Source organism: Scyliorhinus torazame, chromosome 20, assembly GCF_047496885.1.
Source record: "Scyliorhinus torazame isolate Kashiwa2021f chromosome 20, sScyTor2.1, whole genome shotgun sequence".
NCBI lineage: Eukaryota > Metazoa > Chordata > Chondrichthyes > Carcharhiniformes > Scyliorhinidae > Scyliorhinus > Scyliorhinus torazame.
In genome coordinates, this window is record NC_092726.1 from 57,022,499 (window position 1) to 57,044,425 (window position 21,927).

At 46.2% G+C, this 21,927-nt stretch overlaps 1 protein-coding gene across 1 annotated transcript; it reads left to right on the forward strand.

Annotated features, from left to right (window-relative positions):
* Window positions 1-15,372: 15,372 nt before the first annotated feature.
* Window positions 15,373-20,730, forward strand: LOC140397093 (probable G-protein coupled receptor 139). The gene is made up of 3 exons (XM_072486128.1): window positions 15,373-15,439; window positions 19,853-20,309; window positions 20,514-20,730. Exons 1-3 carry the CDS (start codon window positions 15,373-15,375, stop codon window positions 20,728-20,730), a joined length of 741 nt encoding a protein of 246 aa, XP_072342229.1.
* Window positions 20,731-21,927: the final 1,197 nt, after the last annotated feature.

The window sequence follows — 21,927 nt, forward strand, 5'->3', positions numbered from 1 at the left end:
TGTCGCTGTGTCTATACGTCTCTGTATCTTATTCTGTTTCGTTCTCTGTATCTCTCTGTATCTATCTCTGTATCTGTCTCTGTATCTCTCTCTGTCTCCCTCTGTCTCCCTCTGTATCTCTCTCTGTATCTCTCTCTGTATCTCGCTCTCTGTCTCTCTCTCTGTATCTCTCTCTGGATCTCCCTCTGTATCTCCCTCTCGCTTTCTCTCTCTGCATCTCTCTCTGTATCTCCCTCTATATCTCCCTTTGTATCTCTCTCTCTCTGTATCTCCCTCTGTAGGACTCTCAGTTTATCACTCTGAATCTCTCTCTGTATCTCATTCTGTATCTCTCTGTGTCTCCCTCTGTATCTCCCTGTATATCTCTCTCTGTATCTCTCTCTCTCTGTATCTCACTCTGTATCTCTCGCTGCCTCGCTCTCTGTATCTCTCTCTCTGCATCTCTCTCTGTATCTCTCTTTGTATCTCTCTCACTGTATCTCTCTCTCTGTATCTCTCTCTGCATTTCTCTCACTGTATCTCTATCTGTCTCTCTCTCTGTATCTCTCTGCCTCTGTCTCTGTATCTCTCTTTCTATCTCTCTCTCTATCTCTCACTGTATCTCTCTCCACACCTCTCCCTGTAACTATCTCTGTATCTCGATCTGTCACTCTGTAACTCTCCCTGTATCACCCTCTGTATCTCCCTCTATATCTCTCTCTGTATCTCCCTCTGTATCTCTCTCTGTATCTCCCTCTGTATCTCTCTCTGTATCGCTCTCTGTATCTCTCTCTCTCTATCTCTCTCTGTATCTCACTCTGTATCTACCTCTGTATCTCTGTATTCAGCACTGATTGCTGAATTTGGTGCTTTTTGAGTGCTTTGGTAAGAGTTTGGTGACCGAGGGAGTATAAGGCTTCATTTTTATCTAAAGTTTAGTCTTTCTTTTATTTAGTTAATTAACTTAAAAGTTGCTGTTTGGTTTAGAAGAAGGTGAATTTTCAATCAGCTTTAAACAGGCTTCTACTTGTAGGCACTTGCAGCTGGAGCTTGTTAATTAGTTAATTGGTTTAGGCCAGTTTTCAGAGGCTAGATTCACAGTATAAAAGTGATCCCCTACAGTGCAGACTTTGTTTGCACTGAGTGCTGAATTTGGTGCTTTTTGAGTGCGATAGTAAGAGTTTGGTGACCGAGGGAGTTAGGTGAGGAGGGAGTAAGGTGCTCCTTTCGTTTTGTTTCCGACATTTCCGCAAAGAGTGCGAAGAGAGCCAGGAATTTACAGAAAGTGTAGCTGACTGGGAGCAGAGTCGGAGGGCGGAGATCTAGTTAGTCCACAGGGCAGCTATATTCTGTAAGGTAAGAGGGGATGGAGGCTAAGCCAGTTGCATGCTCCTCCTGTAGGATGTGGGTGGTGATGGATACCACTGGTGTCCCCACTGACTATACCTGCGGGAAGTGCACCCAACTTCAGCTCCTCAAAGACCGTGTTAGGGAACTGGAGCTGAAGCTGGATGAACTTCGGATCATCCGGGAGGCAGAGGGGGTGATTGAGAAGAGTTACAGGGAGGTAACCACACCCAAGGTACAGGACAAGAATAGCTGGATAACAGTCAGGGGGAAAAAAACAAACAGGCAGACAGTGCAGGGATCCCTCGTGGCCGTACCCCTTCAAAAAAAGTGTACCGTTTTGGATGCTGTTGGGGGGGATGAACTACCGGGGGAAGGCCCTAGCGGCCAGGTCTCTGGCACTGAGTCTGGCTCTGCGGCTCAGAAGGGAAGGGGGAGAATAGAAAAGCAATAGTTGTAGCAGATTCAATGGCTAGGGGAATAGATAGGAGATTCTGTGGTCGCGAGCGAGACTCCCGGAAGGTATGTTGCCTCCCGGGTGCCAGGGCCAGGGATGTCTCGGATCGTGTCTTCAGGATCCTTAAGGGGGAGGTGGAGCAGCCAGAAGTCGTGGTGCACATTGGTACCAACGACATAAGTAGGAAAAGGGGTGTGGAGGTAATAAACAAGTTTAGGGAGTTAGGTTGGAAGATAAAAGCCAGGACAGACAGAGTTGTCATCTCTGGTTTGTTGCCGGTGCCACGTGATAGCGAGGCTAGGAATAGGGAGAGAGTGCAGTTGAACACGTGGCTGCAGGAATGGTGTAGGAGGGAGGGCTTCAGGTATTTGGATAATTGGAGCGCATTCTGTGGAAGGTGGGACCTGTACAAACAGGACGGGTTGCATCTGAACCAGAGGGGCACCAGTATCCTTGGAGGGAGGTTTTCTAGTACTCTTCGGGAGGGTTTAAACTAATTTGGCAGGGGAATGGGAACCGGATTTGTAGTCCAGCAACTAAGGTAGCCGATATTCAGGACGCCAAAGCGTGTAGTGAGGCAGTGGGGAAGGGAACACTGACAAAGGAGAGTACTTGCAGGCACGGAGATGGGTTGAAGTGTGTACATCAAGAAGCATCAGGAATAAGGTGGGTGAACTTAAGGCATGGATCGGTACTTGGGACTACGATGTGGTGGCCATCACGGAAACTTGGATAGAAGAGGGGCAGAAATGGTTGTTGGAGGTCCCTGGTTATAGATGTTTCATTAAGATTAGGGAGGGTGGTAAAAGAGGTGGGGGGGTGGCATTATTAATTAGAGATAGTATAACAGCTGCAGAAAGGCAGTTCGAGGAATATCACCCTATTGAGGTAGTATGGGTGGAAGTCAGAAATAGGAAAGGAGCAGTCACCTTGTTAGGAGTTTTCTATAGGCCCCCCAATAGTAGCAGAGATGTGGAGGAACAGATTGGGAAACAGATTTTGGAAAGGTGCAGAAGTCATAGGGTAGTAGTCATGGGCGACTTTAACTTCCCAAATATTGAGTGGAAACTCTTTAGATCAAATAGTTTGGATGGGGTGGTGTTTGTGCCGTGTGGCCAGGAAGCTTTTTTAACACAGTATGTAGATTGTCCGACCAGAGGAGGGGCAATATTGGATTTAGTACTTGTTAATGAACCAGGGCAAGTGATAGCTTTGTTAGTGGGGGAGCATTTTGGAGATAGTGACCACAATTCTGTGACTTTCACTTTAGTAATGGAGAGGGATAGGTACGTGCAACAGGGCAAGGTTTACAATTGGGGGGAAGGGTAAACACGATGTTGTCAGACAAGAATTGAAGTACATAAGTTGGGAACATAGGCTAGCAGGGAAGGACACAAGTGAAATGTGGAACTTGTTCAAGGAACAGGTGCTACGTGTCCTTGATATGTATGTCCCTGTCAGGCAGGGAAGAGATGGTCGAGTGAGGGAACCATGGTTGACAAGAGAGGTTGAATGTCTTGTTAAGATGAAAAAGGAGACTTATATAAGGCTGAGGAAACAGGGTTCAGACAGGGCATTGAAGGGATACAAGATAGCCAGGAGGGAACTGAAGAAAGGGATTAGGAGAGCTAAGAGAGGGCATGAACAATCTTTGGCAGGTAGGATCAAGGAAAACCCCAATGCCTTTTACACATATGTGAGCATTATAAGAATGACGAGAGCGAGGGTAGGTCCGATCAAGGACAGTAGCGGGAGATTGTGTATTGAGTCTGAAGAGATAGGAGAGGTCTTGAACGAGCACTTTTCTTCTGTATTTACAAATGAGAGGGGCGATATTGTTGGAGAGGACAGTGTGAAACAGATGAGTAAGCTCGAGGAAATACTTGTTAGGAAGGAAGATGTGTTGGGCATTTAGAAAAACTTGAGGATAGACAAGTCCCCCGGGCCTGACGGAATATATCCAAGGATTCTATGGGAAGCAAGAGATGAAATTGCAGAGCCGTTGGCAATGATCTTTTCGTCCTCACTGTCAACAGGGGTGGTACCAGGGGATTGGAGAGTGGCTAATGTCGTGCCCCTGTTCAAAAAAGGGACTAGGGATAACCCTGGGAATTACAGGCCAGTTTGTCTTACTTCAGTGGTCGGCAAAGTAATGGAAAGGGTACTGAAGGATAGGATTTCTGAGCATTCGGAAAGACACTGCTTGATTAGGGATAGTCAGCACGGATTTGTGAGGGGTCGGTCTTGCCTTACAAATCTTATTGAATTCTTTGAGGAGGTGACCAAGCATGTGGATGATGGTAAAGCAGTGGATGTAGTGTACATGGATTTTAGTAATGCATTTGATAAGGTTCCGCATGGTAGGCTTCTGCAGAAAGTAAGGAGGCATGGTATAGTGGGAAATTTGGCCAGTTGGATAACGAACTGGCTAACCGATAGAAGTCAGAGAGTGGTGGTGGATGGCAAATATTCAGCCTGGATCCCAGTTACCAGTGGCGTACCGCAGGGATCATTTCTGGGTCCTCTGCTGTTTGTGATTTTCATTAATGACTTGGATGAGGGAGTTCAAGGTTGGGTCAGTAAATTTGCAGACGATACGAAGATTGGTGGATTTGTGGATAGTAAGGAGGGCTGTTGTCGGCTGCAAAGAGACATAGATAGGATGCAGAGCCGGGCTGAGAAGTGGCAGATGGAGTTTAACCCTGAAAAGTGTGAGGTTGTCCATTTTGGAAGGACAAATATGAATGCGGAATACACGGTTAACAGTAGAGTTCTTGGCAATGTGGAGGAGCAGAGAGATCTTGGGGTCTACGTTCATAGATCTTTGAAAGTTGCCACTCAAGTGGATAGAGCTGTGAAGAAGTCCCCGATGTCTTGGAGTGACATCGAGTGACATATGGTGTTACCAAAACTTTGGTAAGGCCACATTTGGAGTACTGTGTACAGTTCTGGTCACCTCATTTTAGGAAGGATGTGGAAGCTTTGGAAAAGGTGCAAAGAAGATTTACCAGGATGTTGCCTGGAATGGAGAGTAGGTCTTACGAGGAAAGGTTGAGGGTGCTAGGCCTTTTCTCATTAGAACGGAGAAGGATGAGGGGCGACTTGATAGAGGTTTATAAGATGATCAGGGGAATAGATAGAGTAGACAGTCAGAGACTTTTCCCCCGGGTGGAACAAACCATTACAAGGGGACATAAATTTAAGGTGAAAGGTGGAAGATATAGGAGGGATATCAGAGGTAGGTTCTTTACCCAGAGAGTAGTGGGGGCATGGAATGCACTGCCTGTAGAAGCAGTTGAGTCGGAAACATTAGGGACCTTCAAGCAGCTATTGGATAGGTACATGGATTACGGTAAAATTATATAGTGTAGATTTATTTGTTCTTAAGGGCAGCACGGTAGCATTGTGGATAGAACAATTGCTTCACAGCTCCAGGGTCCCAGGTTCGATTCCGGCTTGGGTCACTGTCTGTGCGGAGTCTGCACGTTCTCCCCGTGTCTACGTGGGTTTCCTCCGGGTGCTCCGGTTTCCTCCCACAGTCCAAAGATGTGCAGGGTAGGTGGATTGGCCATGATAAATTGCCCTTAGTGTCCAAAATTGCCCTTGGTGTTGGGTGGAGGTGTTGAGTTTGGGTGGGGTGCTCTTTCCAAGAGCCGGTGCAGACTCAGGGGGCCGAATGGCCTCCTTCTGCACTGTAAATTCAATGATAATCTATGATTAATCTGGGACAAAGGTTCGGCACAAGATCGTGGGCCGAAGGGCCTGTTCTGTGCTGTATGTTCTATGTTCTATTAACCTGCCTCCCTTCCCCAGTTCTATTTTACAGGTGTGGAATATGATGGGGTGGCTACGCACCGCCTGTGTGATCTACGGCCTCACCTCGCTTGGAGTGACATCGGGGACGGACATGGAAAAGGGACATATTATCTACATTTGTAACCCCAATCAAACTACATTTCGTTTATGCAGAGGTGATGTTCTTTGCTGCCCCCATATACGAGGACATGGTATCGACTCATGGAAGGTCATAAGGATAACGGAAAATGCAGGAGTCATGAAGCAATTGCACCGGTCCCGACGCTGAGAAGCGAACATTACATGAACAATGCCTTGTTTTTGGAGTACATGGAAATTTGATGTTGGATGTGTTAAGATTGGTGCGATAAAGGTAACATCAGACCGTCAGGAGAGGGTAGGAAGAGGTTGTGAGAGAGAGAGGGGGACTAGAGAGAGGACGGGGCGTGTGAGAAGGGAAGTACAACTCGAACGTGGGTTATCAGGAGATACACTTAATTTAGTTAAAGGCAAAACTGAGGAAAACCCGGGTAGTCTGAATCACTTCTACCAGATTTACCACCGCTTGTATGGCCAGGGACGGGTTGTCTACTACCCAAACCCCGCAGCGGTGTCTCGGTTATTTTCTGTTTCACCGCTTTGGGGAACTCCCCAAACGGTGGTTCATTGTCAGCGTTCCGAGCCATTGCCCGAGCACGTCACTCTTCCTTACGCTCCGGGTTCAGCACCACCGGCTATTTGCCTTCCCCTTCCTCGGGATAATTCCCACTCACAGTATGATAGGCTGCAACGGTGGAGGGCGTACATACCTAGCCACTTGGCTCCCAATAGGGATTCCCGGTCGTACGAGAATTATTTCAGCAGTGAAGGATACGGCTGTTTGCTGGTAGAGGTGGAAACGAATATAACATGTCTGTTCCCCACCTGTACGGACAGGAGGTGTCATATCACCCAGGCGTCTGGCCAATGCGTTTGTTACAACACCACTTGCGTTCCATTGAACGCCGGCCTCCAGTTCCTTTGTGGCTGGGCGAATGTCTCTCATATCACTGTTGGGACTAGGGCTTTCCGCATTGCTGGGCGGCCCGAATGGGCGTTCCAAAGCTGGATAAACTGGGCTACTGGGGGATCCTTACGCAACCGATATACTGATTGTGATGCTAGCCTGCACACGGAACACGGAACAAGGATACTACTTTTTTAAAAAATTGGTACAGCAACTACTGTTTTGTCACCCCCATTTCCCCGCCAAATTGCTATTGGGACTCTAGTCCCTACCACAGTCCCCTGCCCCTCGGCGTGGATGCTGCATAATCAGTTAGCACGCCGGGCAGTCTCAGCTGAATTTTGCGAGAACTGGAAAAAACCTCAGGTTCTCGCACCCAACCGGGGCCACTCAGCTGGGTGGGGAATCCTTAGCGTCTTGTAGCTGTGGTTGTTTGCACTTCAGAACCGGTATGCTCTTGACTATCTTCTGGCCCGTGAGGGTGGGGCATGCGCCATAGTACAGGGCAAGTGTATCATGGGAGTTCAAGACTTAACCGCTAACATCACTAAATTTATGGATCGCATACGGGATCACCTGGACGGAATGCAGGATCTTGGCTCTTGGGGTAACTGGGAATTTGGAGGTTGGAAGGACTGGTTGATAAATATGGCCATGTATTTAGCAGTGGCTATTGGCTGCATCTTTGTGGGCCCAGCTATCCTTAAATATGTGATGGGTAGAATGCGGGGTGCACTGGAACAGATCAACGCCCCTAAAATATTTGCTGTCAAAATCCATGAGGGTGCAGCGGATGAGGTGGGGGGGGGGGGCTACTACAGGAATTGGAAATGCAGCGACGGATCTTTTTAGATGAGGGACCGTAGCTATGGATTGGATAGTTCGGTTATCATGGAATGATAAAAGGAGGGAATGACGAATGTGATATAAAATAGTTACTTTAGAGATATTAGTTACTGTAATGTAGAGATAGGCCAGTCTCATTCTGGTGAGTTCACAGACAAAGGATTTCAGACCGCATGGCAAAGCAAGAAGGAGGTGTGTCCAGCAAAGGAGGAGAAAAGGATGCTGGGTAATAAGGGGGCCAGAGGAAGGGATGAGAAGTGAGCCAATAAGGATGCATGGCCAGGTCACGAGGGGTATAGGCTGACCTATGGGAATCGTGTATGTGAAACTTGATACCTTTTGAATGTATTTGCAGAAATCCCTTTGTCTCCTTGTTCATTCGTTTCCCGGGGTGTAGGAGACAAGTCCTGTGTCCTGTGCCTCTGTGAAATGAATCAGGCTTGCAAGTCAAATAAAACAACTAATGCTGTACCTGCAAATCCATCTCGACTTTTATTGAGGCCAGAGTGACGGGTAAAGAAATTTATATTTGTCACATCTAGATCTCTCTGACTTTCAATAATCTTCAGGGTTCTACCTGTATAAGACCTTCCAAAATGCAGTTCCTTTACATTTTTCCGGATTGAACTCCATCTGCCATATCTTCGACCAACTCTCGAAACGATCTAAATCATGCTGTATCGTCTGACAGTTCTCATCGCTAGCCACAATTCCACCAACCTTTGTTTCGTCCACAAACTTACTAATCAGACCAGTTACATTTTCCTCCAAATCATGTATATATACTACGAACAGCAAAGGTCCCAGCACTGATCCCTGCGGAACACCACAAGTCACAGCCCTCCAATCAGAAAAGCACCCTTCCATTGCTACTCTCTGCCTTCTATGATCTAACCAGTTCTGTATCCACCTTGCAAGCTCCCACCTGATCCCGTGTGACTTCACCTTTTGTACCAGTCTGCCATAAGGGCCCTTGTTAAAGGTCTTACTGAAGTCCATATAGACAACATCCACTGCCCTACCTGCATCAATCATCTTTGTAACCTCGGCTCATAGGCAACAAATAGCGAAGGCCATGGATGATGTCCGGTCAGGCCAACTGATAACATGCAAACGGTGCATACTGTACGTGCGTTCCAGACCGCATTGGTGCCGCTGTCGAAGTGACGGAGAATTGCGATTTGGCGTGAACTCGGAGCCTGACGCATCTTTTCGCGATTCTGGCGTCAGCCGACGGATAATCCCGCCGATTGTATCCATTGAGTGTTCTGTATCAGTTAACGGGTCCTTATCGATCGGAGGTTCAAAATACTGAAACATGGAACATAGAACATAGAACAATACAGCGCAGTACAGGCCCTTCGGCCCACGATGTTGCACCGAAACAAAAGCCATCTAACCTACACTATGCCATTATCATCCATATGCTTAGCCAATAAACTGTTAAATGCCCTCAATGTTGGCGAGTTCACTACTGTAGCAGGTAGGGCATTCCACGGCCTCACCACTCTTTGTGTAAAGAACCTACCTCTGACCTCTGTCCTATATCTATTACACCTCAGTTTAAAGCTATGTCCCCTCGTGCTAGCCATTTCCATCCGCGGGAGAAGGCTCTCACTGTCCACCCTATCTAACCCCCTGATCATTTTGTATGCCTCTATTAAGTCTCCTCTTAACCTTATTCTCTCTCACGAAAACAACCACAAGTACATCAGCCTTTCCTCACAAGATTTTCCCTCCATACCAGGCAACATCCTGGTAAATCTCCTCTGCACCCGCTCCAAAGCTTCCACGTCCTTCCTATAATGCGGTGACCAGAACTGTACGCAATACTCCAAATGCAGCCGTACCAGAGTTTTGTACAGCTGCAACATGACCTCATGACTCCGGAGCTCAATCCCTCTACCAATATAGCCAACACTCCATAGGCCTTCTTTACAACCCTATCAACCTGGTTGGCAACTTTCAGGGATCTATGTACATGGACACCTAGATCCCTCTGCTCATCCACACTTCCAAGAACTTTACCATTAGCCAAATATTCCGCATTCCTGTTATTCCTTCCAAAGTGAATCACCTCACACTTCTCTACATTAAACTCCATTTGCCACCTCTCAGCCCAGCTCTGCAGCTTATCTATGTCCCTCTGTAATCTGCTACATCCTTCCGCACTGTCGACAACACCACCGACTTTAGTGTTGTCTGCAAATTTACTCACCCACCCTTCTGCGCCCTCCCCTAGGTCATTGATAAAAATGACAAACAGCAACGGCCCCAGAACAGAGCCTTGTGGTACGCCACTTGCAACTGAACACCATTCAGAACATTTCCCATCAACCACCACCCTCTGTTTTCTTTCAGCTAGCCAATTTCTGATCCACATCTCTAAATCACCCTCAATCCTCAGCCTCCGTATTTTCTGCAATAGCCTACCGTGGGGAACCTTATCAAACGCTTTTCTGAAATGCATATACACCACATCAACTGCTCTACCCTCGTCTACCTGTTCAGTCACCTTCTCAAAGAACTCGATAAGGTTTGTGAGGCATGACCTACCCTTCACAAAGCCATGCTGACTATCCCTGATCATATTATTCCTATCTAGATGATTATAAATCTTGTCTCTTACAATCCTCTCCAAGACTTTACCCACAACAGACGTGAGGCTCACTCGTCTATAGTTGCCGGGGTTGTCTCTACTCCCCTTTTTGAACAAAGGGACCACATTTGCTATCCTCCAGTCCTCTGGCACTATTCCTGTCGCCAATGATGACATAAAAATCAAAGCCAATGGCCCAGCAATCTCTTCCCTGGCTTCCCAGAGAATCCTAGGATAAATCCCATCAGGCCCCGGGGCCTTATCTGTTTTCCGCCTCTCCAGAATTGCCAACACCTCTTCCCTAAGTACCTCAATGCCATCTATTCTAATAGCCTGGGTCTCAGCATTCTCCTCCACAACATTATCTTTTTCCTGAGTGAATACTGACGAAAAATATTCATTTCGTATCTCGCCTATCTCTTCAGACTCCACATACAACTTCCCATCCCTGTCCTTGACTGGCCCTACTCTTACCCTCGTCATACTTTTATTCCTGACATACCTATAGAAAGCTTTTGGGTTTTCCTTGATCCTTCCTGCCAAATACTTCTCATGTCCCCTCCTTGCTCGTCTTAGCTCTCTCTTTAGATCCTTCCTCGCTACCTTGTAACTATCCATCGCCCCAACTGAACATTCACACCTCATCTTCACATAGGCCTCCTTCTTCCTCTTAACAAGAGATTCCACTTCTTTGGTAATCCACGGTTCCCTCGCTCGACGCCTCCCTGCCTGACCGGTACATACTTATCAAGAACACGCAGTAGCTGTTCCTTGAAAAAGCTCCACTTATCCAGTGTGCCCAACACTTGCAGCCTACTTCTCCACCTTATTTCCTCCCAAGTCACGTCTAATGGCATCATAATTGCCCTTCCCCCAGCTATAACTCTTGCACTCCGGTGTATACTTATTCCTTTCCATCACTAACGTAAACGTCACCGAATTGTGGTCACTGTCCCCAAAGTGCTCTCCTACCTCCAAATCCAACACCTGGCCTGTTTCATTACCCAAAACCAAATCCAAAGTGGCCTCGCCTCTTGTTGGCCTGTCAACATATTGTGTCAGGAAACCCTCCTGCACACATTGTACAAAAAACGACCCGTCTAATGTACTCGAACCATATATTTTCCAGTCAATACTTGGAAAGTTAAAGTCTCCCATAATAGCTACCCTGCTACTTTCGCTCTTATCCAGAATCATCTTCGCCATCCTTTCCTCTACATCCCTAGAACTATTTGGAGGCCTATAGAAAACTCCCAACAGGGTGACCTCTACTTTCCTGTTTCTAACCTCAGCCAATACTACCTCGGAAGAAGATTACCCATCTAGCATCCTCTCCGCCACCGTAATACTGCTCTTGATTAGGAGCGCCACACCTCCCCCTCTTTTGCCTCCTTCTCTGAGCTTACTAAAACACCTAAACCCCGGAACCTGCAACATCCATTCCTGTCCCTGCTCTATCCATGTCTCCGAAATGGCCACAACATCGAAGTCCCAGACACCAACCCATGCTGCCAATTCCCCTACCTTATTTCGTATACTCCTGGCATTGAAGTAGACACACTTCAAACCACCTACCTGAACACTGGCCCCCTCCTGCGACGTCAAATCTGTGCTCCTCACCTCTATACTCTCATTCTCCCGTACCCTAAAGCCACAATCCCGGTTCCCGTGCCCCTGCTGCATTAGTTTAACCCCTCCCCCCAAAGTGCACTAAGAAATCTCCCTCCCCCCCCCCCAGGATATTTGTGCCCCTCAGGTTCAGATGTACACCATCCTGTCTGTAGAGGTCCCACCTTCCCCAGAAAGAGCCCCAGTTATCCAGAAATCTGAATCCTTCCCCGCCTGCACCATCCCTGTAGCCACGTGTTTAATTGCTCTCTCTCCCTATTCCTCATCGCATTATCACGTGGCACGGGCAACAACCCAGAGATAATAACTCTGTTTGTTCTCTTTCTGAGTTTCCATCCTAGCTCCCTGAAAGCCTGCCTGATATCCTTGTCCCCTTTCCTACCTATGTCGTCAGTGCCAATGTGGACCACGACTTGGGGCTGCTCCCCCTCCCCCCTAAGGACCCGAAAAACACGATCCGAGACATCACGTACCCTTGCACCTGGGAGGCAACATACCAACCGTGAGTCTCTCTCGCTCCCACAAAATCTCCTATCTGTGACCCTGACTATCGTGTCCCCAATTACTAATGATCTGCTCCTCTCCCCCCTTCCCTTCTGAGCAACAGGGACAGACTCCGTGCCAGAGGCTCGTACCCCATGGCTTACCCCTGGTAAGTCCCCCCCCCCACACAAGTATCCAAAGCAGTATACTTGTTACTCAGGGGAACGACCGCAGGGGATCCCTGCACTGACTGTTTCTTCCCAGTCCCTCTTACACTTATCATTCTATCTCTAATCTTTGGTGTAACTAATTCCCTGAAGCTGCTATCTATGACCCCCCTCTGCCTCCCGAATGATCCGAAGTTCATCCAACTCCAGCTCCAGTTCCCTAAATCGGTCTTGGAGGAGCTGGAGATGGCTGCACATTCTGCAGGTAAAATCAGCAGGGACACTAACAGGGTCATTAAGGAGGAACATTGCACTCCCTTCCCTGCCATCCCTCTAACTTTCAACCAAGATCTGGCTAATAAATAATTTTTTTTAAAAAGAAAAAATAATAATATAATATGGCACTTACCTCACACCAATGGGTTTTATTATTAGGTTAGAGGAGGAGGACGGGTGGGAGACACTACACGTGTAGTGTCCAGGGTTTCCTCTCCACCAGAATTTATTGGTGGGGGTGGGGGGACTTTCCCAGAAGTCCTCGGGTCGAACTTCCGGTTCCCGTCTTAAAAAAATAAAAAAATAAAAATAAAAAATATAACAGCAAAGAAGAACAGAAACGGGACCAGGTAACTGTTTCAAACTTAAATACTCACCCACTGGCAGCCCCCGCACGCTGCTCTCGCCGAAACTCCAAGTGCTGCTCCTGCAAGGTAAGTGAATTTAAACTTAAATACTCACCCACCGGCAGCCAAACGTTGTATATTAATTGGAGGTACCGTTTGGATTGGAATGACGACTCACTTGCAGCCCTGAATTTGGTTGAGATATCTTTTATGTTTCAAGTTAGCACTCCGGATTTGACCAAAAACTTAAGTGGACTAGCCATGTAAATTATGTAGCTACAAGAGATGGTCAGAGGCTGGGAATCCTGCGGAGAGTAACTCAACTGCTGCCCCACCCCCAACCCACATACACAACCCGGCCGCAAGCATGTCCATAAGGCACAGTTAAGCAGTGTGATGACATAGCCCTGACTGGCCTAAATTGGAACAGCTCCAACAGCACTCAAGAATCTCGACACCATCCACGACAAAGCAGGTTGTCTGATTGTCACTCCTTCCACAAACAAGCAGCACCACCACCACCGACACACAGGGGCGGCGTCTGTACCATCTACAAGATGCACTGCAGAAACGCACCAAAACCCCTTCAACAGCACCGCCCAAACCCACGACCAGTAGAATCTAGAAGGACAAGGTGTTTCATTGGTTTAATGGGTGTTTCTCTGGTTGGCAATCAGTAGCTAGTGGTGTCCCTCAGGGATCAGTGTTGGGCCCACAACTGTTCACAATTTTCATAGATGATTTGGAGTTGGGGACCAAGGGCAATGTGTCCAAGTTTGCAGACGACACTAAGATAAGTGGTAAAGCAAAAAGTGCAGAGGATACTGGAAGTCTGCAGAGGGATTTGGATAGGCTAAGTGAATGGGCTAGGGTCTGGCAGATGGAATACAATGTTGACAAATGTGAGGTGATCCATTTTGGTAGGAATAACAGCAAAAGGGATTATTATTTAAATGATAAAATATTAAAACTTGCTGCTGTGCAGAGAGACCTGGGTGTGCTAGTGCATGAGTCGCAAAAAGTTGGTTTTCAGGTGCAACAGGTGATAAAGAAGGCAAATGGAATTTTGTCATTCATTGCTAGAGGGATGGAGTTTAAGACTAGGGAGGTTCTGCTGCAATTGTATAAGGTCTTAGTGAGGCCACACCTGGAGTATTGTGTTCAGTTTTGGTCTCCTTACTTGAGAAAGGACGTACTGGCACTGGAGGGTGTGCAGAGGAGATTCATTAGGCTAATCCCAGAGCTGAAGGGGTTGGATTACGAGGAGAGGTTGAGTAGACTGGGACTGTACTCGTTGGAATTTAGAAGGATGAGGGGGGATCTTATGGAAACGTATAAGATTATGAAGGGAATAGATAGGATAGATGCGGGCAGGTTGTTTCCACTGGCGGATGAAAGCAGAACTAGGGGGCATAACCTCAAAATAAGGGGAAGTAGATTTAGGACTGAGTTTAGGAGGAACTTCTTCACCCAAAGGGTTGTGAATCTATGGAATTCCTTACCCAGTGAAGCAGTAGAGGCTCCTTCATTAAATGTTTTTAAGATAAAGATAGATAGTTTTTTGACGAATAAAGGGATTAAGGGTTATTGTGTTCGGGCCGGAAAGTAGAGCTGAGTCCACAAAAGATCAGCCATAATCTCATTGAATGGTGGAGCAGGCTCGAGAGGCCAGATGGCCTACTCCTGCTCCTAGTTCTTATGTTCTTATGTTCTTATGACAGTAGATAACTGGAATCGCCACCATCTGGAGGTTTCGCCGACCATCCTGCCTTCTAAATATATTGTCGTTTCTTCTCTGTGTCTGTGGTAAATTTGAACCTCGCTTTCTAAAAGCATAGCGGATGTTCTGACACCACAGGGACTGAAGTAGTTCAAGCAGGCAGCTCACCACCAGCATCTCAAGGGAAATTAGGGATGGGAAACATATGCCAGACTCGCCAGCGAAGCCGACATTCAGGAAAAATGAAAAGGAGAAAAAAAGACGACGAGGGATTTTCGGGGTTAATAATTGTGATCAGAAATGTCCACTGCTTTCATCTATCGTAGATCATAGAATTTACAGTGCAGAAGGAGGCCATTCGGCCCCTCGTTACTGCCCAGGCCCTTGGAAAGAGCACTACCCAAGCCCACACATTCACCCCATCCCTGCAACAAGGTAACCCCACCTATCCTTTTCTTTGCACACGAAGGGTAATTTGACATGGCCAATCCAGACATCCTGCAGATCATTGGACTTTCCAAGTCAATTGGCGAAGACCACATTTATTTCGCAACTCGATGTCGGAATCCGTTGTTCAGTTGTTTGAAAAGAAAAGATCTTGAAAGATGTCGCAAGTTCAATATCCCCATGGAGATCACACAAGATATATATTGAATGATTGAAAGTGTATCACCAAAGTGACGAACCGCCACACGAAGGGGCAGAGAGCTGAGCACCGAAAATGCTTGTCGCATTTAGCAGTGTAGATAAAATCTTCTACACATTCCAGCCTGCCATTGGTATTCCAGGTACGTGATTATAGCAATTATGTTCCTGGCAATAGTCATTGTGATCAGACTTATTTTACTCTGCTAATTATAATTTCACCAGCAGGATATTTGTCACCACTCCACAGGCACCAGAATAGTGATGTCCATTGATACATGCAAATGTTTTGATTTATTGCTGTGGTAATGTTTTATTACCTCACTCATGGAGATCATTGTTTGTAACTCGCAGCTTCTCGAAGTTAATATGTCCTTGCATTCCGTGGCATATCACGCTCTGTTGTATGACAGCACAGTGAAGGACAACTCTTTCAGTAAGGTATGAGTGGGAGACATACTTAAATTAAATCAAGTGGGAATCGCTCAACGCCGTGCGTGAGATGACTCGAGTGAGAATATGCTCCTGGAAAAATTACCCAACGTGAATTATATTGAACGTGTGTGAGTGACCAGAGTAAACTATCTGACTAACCATTACTGGGAATATGTTTCAGTGTAAAATTCATGGACCGGCGCTTACCAATCAGCTTGTTGCATGTTATTCCTGTGGCCACATATCTGTGCCTGTATAATCTGAATCACGAATTTAATTGAAATAAGATCCGTTGTTTGAATCTGCCCTTGTGTGGCATACTTCCAATAGATTGGCAATAGAATATATGTCGCTAATGGTTGAAGGCGTTTTGGAATGGTTCTGTACAATGGTCTATTTCGATTCGGTGGCACAGTGGTTGGCAATGTTGCCCCACAGTGCTAGGGACTCGAGTTCAATCCTCGCCTTGGGTTACTGTTTAGAGTTAGCACACCCTCGCTTGGTCAGCGTGGGTTTCCTCCGGGTGCTTCAGCTTGCTCCCACAGTCCAAAGATGTGCAGTTTAGGTGGAGTACATTGGCTAAATTGCCCCTTGGTGTCAGAAACTGTGCAGGTTCGGTGCGGGTACGGGGATAGGGTGGAGGAATTGGTCTAGATCGCATACTTCTTGGAAGGGACCGTGCCACTCGATGGCATTATCTCCTCGTTCTGCACTGATCTTTCATTATTTTCTGTTTTCCGAGCCATAATAAAGGATATTCTAGTTACCGGCAGTTAAACAGTTCGGCGGCACTGTTACCATAACCACATTCATTTGATAATAACGTATTCTAACTCTGACTATTGTTTCTGTAAACATTCCATTTGTTTTCATTTCAAATACCCTCCTCCCCAGGCAAAGGTTCCTGAGAACCTGTGGGCCTTGAGTACTCAATTCCAATTTCTGACTATTACTCGGGATCACCATTCAAATGGGAGCATTTCACCGTTCAATTCGGAATGATTATTATTTTTATCATCAATTCTGATCAATGTTTCAAAGAGTTTAAATATGTCACCTGTACAAGATCTGTGACGTGTGCCCCAGTGAGAAGGGGGACCTGAAACTGAAGATACGCCACATTTTTTTCCGAACACAGGGATTAGTCGGAGGGATGTGTTGAGCTTTGGATGATGAAAATCTTATTTCAGAACTCTCAGTTCTATCAGCATTCTGATCATAATCATTTTCACCCTATACAGTGCAGCATTTCATGTAAGAGGGGGAACGCACAGAAAGAGCTAATTTAGTCTAGTCGAAACCAAACTGTGAGCTGTTTAGTGCCAGCTCCATTTTTAAAAAAATCCATTCACCTTTGATATATATACTCTTCTTCAGGATTGATGCTGCTGCAAATATTTTGTGAAACGAGGAATGTTTTGGAAAGGTATTGCTTCAACAAAAATACATCAGCTGGCATTTAGCTACGTTGAAATGAATTAATTGTCATTGGAATGTCACTTGTGCACGTTCTGTGATTATTATTAATATACTCACGTGTTCTGGTCCTGTTTCCTGTGTGATTAATATGTTCTCAAGTTGGATTTGCCATTAAAATTGGACTTTGTGATTCTGCTTCCCAACTCCACATTGTTGATGAAGGGCTGAAATGCCGGCGCTCATTCTTGTGGAATGTCACTTCCCACGCTCCAATAAACTGAAGAAATCGCTTCAACGTCTCCACCTTGTGTTATAGAAACATAGAGAGTATGAGCAGGACGATACCCGTATCGTCTTCCATCATTGACTTTGTCGATATGTATGTTTCTGGAACCCACCTCTTCATTCACCTGAGGAAGGTGCAGTGCTCCGAAAGCTAGTGATTCGAAACTTACCTGTTGGACTTTAACCTGGTGTTGTAGGACGTCTTACTGTGCTCACCCCAGTCCAACGCCGGTATTATGATCTTATGATCACGGCTGATCATGCAACTCAATAGCCTGATGTTGCCTTTCATCCTCTTCGCCCCAAGTGCGAAATCTAACTGCTCCTTGAAAACATAGTGTTTGGTTTCAACTGATTTCTGGGGCTGCGAGTTGATCAGGTCGACCACTCTCTGGGTGATTTTCTGTTGCATTCCATTCTGCAACTTTTCCCCATAACTTCTACTTGCTCCAAAGTTAGTGCCGAGTTTGCTAAGCGGCACCTTAACCAAGGCTTTTGTGTAGTAAAATGATGTTGTACCTGTCCTACAAAACTGTTCTACAATTCAATGTAATTATTAAAATACTTCAAAACATATATTCAAGTATGATTTTCTTTCCTCTATTCGTAACTCTATCCTGTACGTCTACGCTGCACCAATATTTTATTTTGATTTTATAATATTTCGGACCTCTGGGATGTGTTCCTGCTGTAAAGTGTTTTTGGGAAGGAGGTCAGATGTCAGAGAGGTCGCGTCATTCTCTGTGACATCGCATCCGTGATCAAATCCTTTGCGTACCCCCATGGCAATGGCAGGTATGGCATTACGGGGTCGAGCACATGGACTGAAATTCTGTCAATAGATTCGATACAACCGGGACCGATGTAAAGAGCGGGAGTGCTCACTCTTTGTTGATTTCATTGTGCAGAGTAACTGGGAATATTTAAATCATAAATAGCTGCATTTCCTCCATGCGCACAGCTTGGATAAAGCTGCTGGTAGCAGGCGGCGCGAACACAAGAACGTTTTTTCATTTTCATGGAGCTTGAGTTTGAAAAAAGTGCAAGGAGCTGGGACTGACGTCCGGGAGGGTGAACAAGTCGGTTGCAGAATTTAGCAGAACCATCAGAAGCATAGAGACAGAGCACGTTCCGATCTTGAGAAGCATCACATCGTGAAGAAGAAGCAAATGACGTGTTTTATGACAGACGGATTCGCTTGCCCATCCTGTCTCTGTATGGGTGTGTGGTCTCATGGAAATTAGGGGTTACCAGTAATAAACGTGTGGAACGGCTTAAATCAGATAGCTTCAGTCTGAGGACAGGTATACAATGCCAAGAAATCCCGTCAGAGTAATTGTCGGTATTTTTACGAGTTGAGGTCTGTAACTACTGGTGTTCCACAGGGGTCAGTACTTCGACCTCTGCGCTTTGCAATATATATAAATAGATTGGAAGAAAACTTAGCGGGTATGATTAGCAAGCGTGCGGATGATACATAGATTGCAGGCATTTCGGATAGTGATGAAGCTTGTCAGAGAATACAACAGGAGAGGGGTAGACTGCAAAATTGGGAGGAGAAATGGTAGATGGAATTTATCCCGGACGAATGCGAAGTGATGCATTTTGGTAGATCCAATTCAGGTGGGATCTATAAAATAATTAGCAGAACCATCAGAAGCATAGAGACACAGGTAGATCTGAGCGTGCAGTACCACACAGCCTTAAAATTGACAACACAGGTGGAAATGGTAGTAAAGAAAGCATATGGCATGCTTGCCTTCATAGGACGGGGTATCAACTATAAAAGGTCGAAGATTATGTTGCAGTTACATGGAACCTTTCTAAGGCCATTTCTGGCATGCTGTGTCGAATTCTGGTCACCGCACTACCAGAACGACTTGGAAATTATTAACGGTATAGATAGGGTGAACAATTGGAGGCTTTTTCTCAGGGCGGAATTAAAATTTATAAGGGCGCACAAGTTCAAGGTGAGGGGGGAAAGGTTCAGTGGAGATGTACGGGGGAATTCTTTTACACAGAGTATGGTGGTGGCCTGGAATGCACTGCCAATTGAGGTGGTTGTGGCAGATACGTTAGCGACCTATAAGAATTATCTGGATAGGCACATGAAGAGACGGGGTACAGAAATATACAGGCGGTTGGTCTAGATAAGGCACGTGATTGGAGCTTGCTTGGAGGAGCGAAAAACCTGTTCCTGAGCTGTCTTATTCTTTGTTGTTGTTTCTTCTCAATCCTTAGCCCACTAAACTTGGAGCTCGTCTGGATTGGGGGTAGGTTAGTGTCCTGGTATTTGTTTTAAATTATTGCCTCTCATCACCGCTGTCCTACCTTGTTTCATGTTAAGATCCAGTCTTTCGTTCCTGTGTCACTCACAGAGAATGTTTTATCAGCATTTTCCCTTCTCTCTCTTACAGTTGACTTGCTGGCCATTTTAATCCTGTCCCGGGGAAAGTGCGGTCTCTCCAGCTGTACAACTCGTTACCTGCTGGCCATGGCACTGTCAGATCTATTCGTCATTATCACTGAGGTTATACTTATGCAGATCAATCATTACTATTTTCCAATCTGTTTCCTAGACATCACCCCTATATGCAGCGGTAATGCTGTCCTGCGAGGGGCAGCCATAGACTGCTCGGTGTGGTTCACTATCGCTTTCTCCTTTGATCGATTTGTGGCTATTTGTTGCCAGAAGCTTAACGCCAAATATTGCACAGCTAAAACAGCGGCTGTGGTTCTAGCAACATGCTGCACTTTGCTGTGTTTCGCCAATATCCCCATCTACTTCACCTATGAAGCCGGAAGCATTACTGACAATGTGCCGTGGTTCTGTCATAAAAAGCCAGACTTCTATTCTGAGACCGGATGGGTGAGGTACAATTGGTTTGATAGATTTCTAACCCCTTTGCTCCCATTTGCTTTAATTGTGTTGATCAACGCCCTTACGGTCAGACACATTTTAGTGGCCAGTCGGGTCCGAAAGGGACTGAAGGGTCAGAGCAAGGGAGACAATCACCGTGACCCAGAGATGGAGAGCAGAAGGAAGTCTCTGATTTTACTCTTCTCCATATCCGGCAGCTTCATAATTCTGTGGCTGGTAAATGTTATAGAATTCTTATATTACAACCTTGCAGGAATAGATCCCAATGATTACACCGACGCTGAATATATATTCCAGCAAGTTGGGATTATGCTGCGGAACTTAAGTTGCTGCACGAACACGTTTATTTATGCGGCGACTCAGTCCAAGTTCAGAGGAAAAATCAAGGCCGCTTTGAGCTTCCTCGTTCCGTAAGTTATTCAACTTGTGAATAAACCAAACATGTGAGAGCAGTGTTCCAGTCCCATAATGGAACATGGATGCCAGACTCCCAAATAGCAAATAACAAGAGCAGGGCACTATTGAGGCAAAAAGCCGATGCATCCCCCATAAATGGGAAGGAGAGAAAGAACGAGGACAGGTGTTCAAACAGCTGCCACACTATTTCCCCAGCTGTTTGATCCTCATTTTCTGAGATCTATGGACGAACTTCTTCTGAAAAGAACGTGCTCGCCGTGATGACAATATTTTAATGTGGATTCCTTCTTATTACAGATTGTTTTTATTGTTTTCTGTGTTCGTTTTGGAGTCACCATATCCTGGAATTTCAACCTATCTTTACCTTCAAAGTCCTTGAGCGTGTTGCGGCCTCCGAACCATGTCTCACTTATCGGTTCAAAATAAAGGCGAACTGCCTCGAATTATTTTTCCACCTCTGCCTCCCATGGGCGCTCCCCTCCCTCTAGTCCGTGCAGATTGTCCCTCATCCCCCTACCTCGTACAGAATAAACACCAATCCCTTTCCGTCCCCTGATACCACTCCCAATCTTGGCCAGTTCCATACACCCTCTGCTTGAAAAGGCGATACTCCCCTGCAATAACTGAACATGGAATTTATACAGTGCAGAAGGGGAATCTTCGACCTATCATGCCTGCAGTCTACCCAGGCCCATAGCCAAATCCTATCTCCGTATCCCCATGCGTTGGCCATGGTAAATCCACGTAACATCCACATATTTAGACTCAAAGTGTAAATTTTCCTTGACAAATCCACCTAACCTACATATCGTTCGAATGTTAGAGGAAGCCGGGTCACCCAACAGGGAACCCACCCAGTCACGGGGAGAACTTGCAAGCTCCACAGTCACCCAAGGCTGGAATGGAATCCAGCTCCCTGACGCTGAGAGGCAGCAGTACTAACCACTGAGTCAGCGTGTCGCAACCCCATCGCATTGGTCTCTCCCCTTGTCCTTTACCTCTGACACACACAAAGGATTGTGCCAGGAGCCACCTTCATCAACACGCCAATACCACTTATCCGTCGACCTGTCTTTCCTTCGAATATGGTCCTGCCAAGTAAACGAGTTCCGCTTTCCATCAGCCCATTGGGGTGACAGTCTTTAACCCAACCAGATTCCTCACCACAGAAACAAACCAACACTTTGGATGCAA

Excerpts from the sequence above, each read along its gene's own strand:
- LOC140397093 (XM_072486128.1), top strand. The coding sequence starts at position 15,373 with ATGCTTGTCGCATTTAGCAGTGTAGATAAAATCTTCTACACATTCCAG. Across the intron at positions 15,440-19,852 it reads GCCTGCCATTGGTATTCCAG|TTGACTTGCTGGCCATTTTA; the intron begins GTACGTGATTAT and ends TCTCTCTTACAG. Across the intron at positions 20,310-20,513 it reads TCTGAGACCGGATGGGTGAG|CTTCATAATTCTGTGGCTGG; the intron begins GTACAATTGGTT and ends CATATCCGGCAG.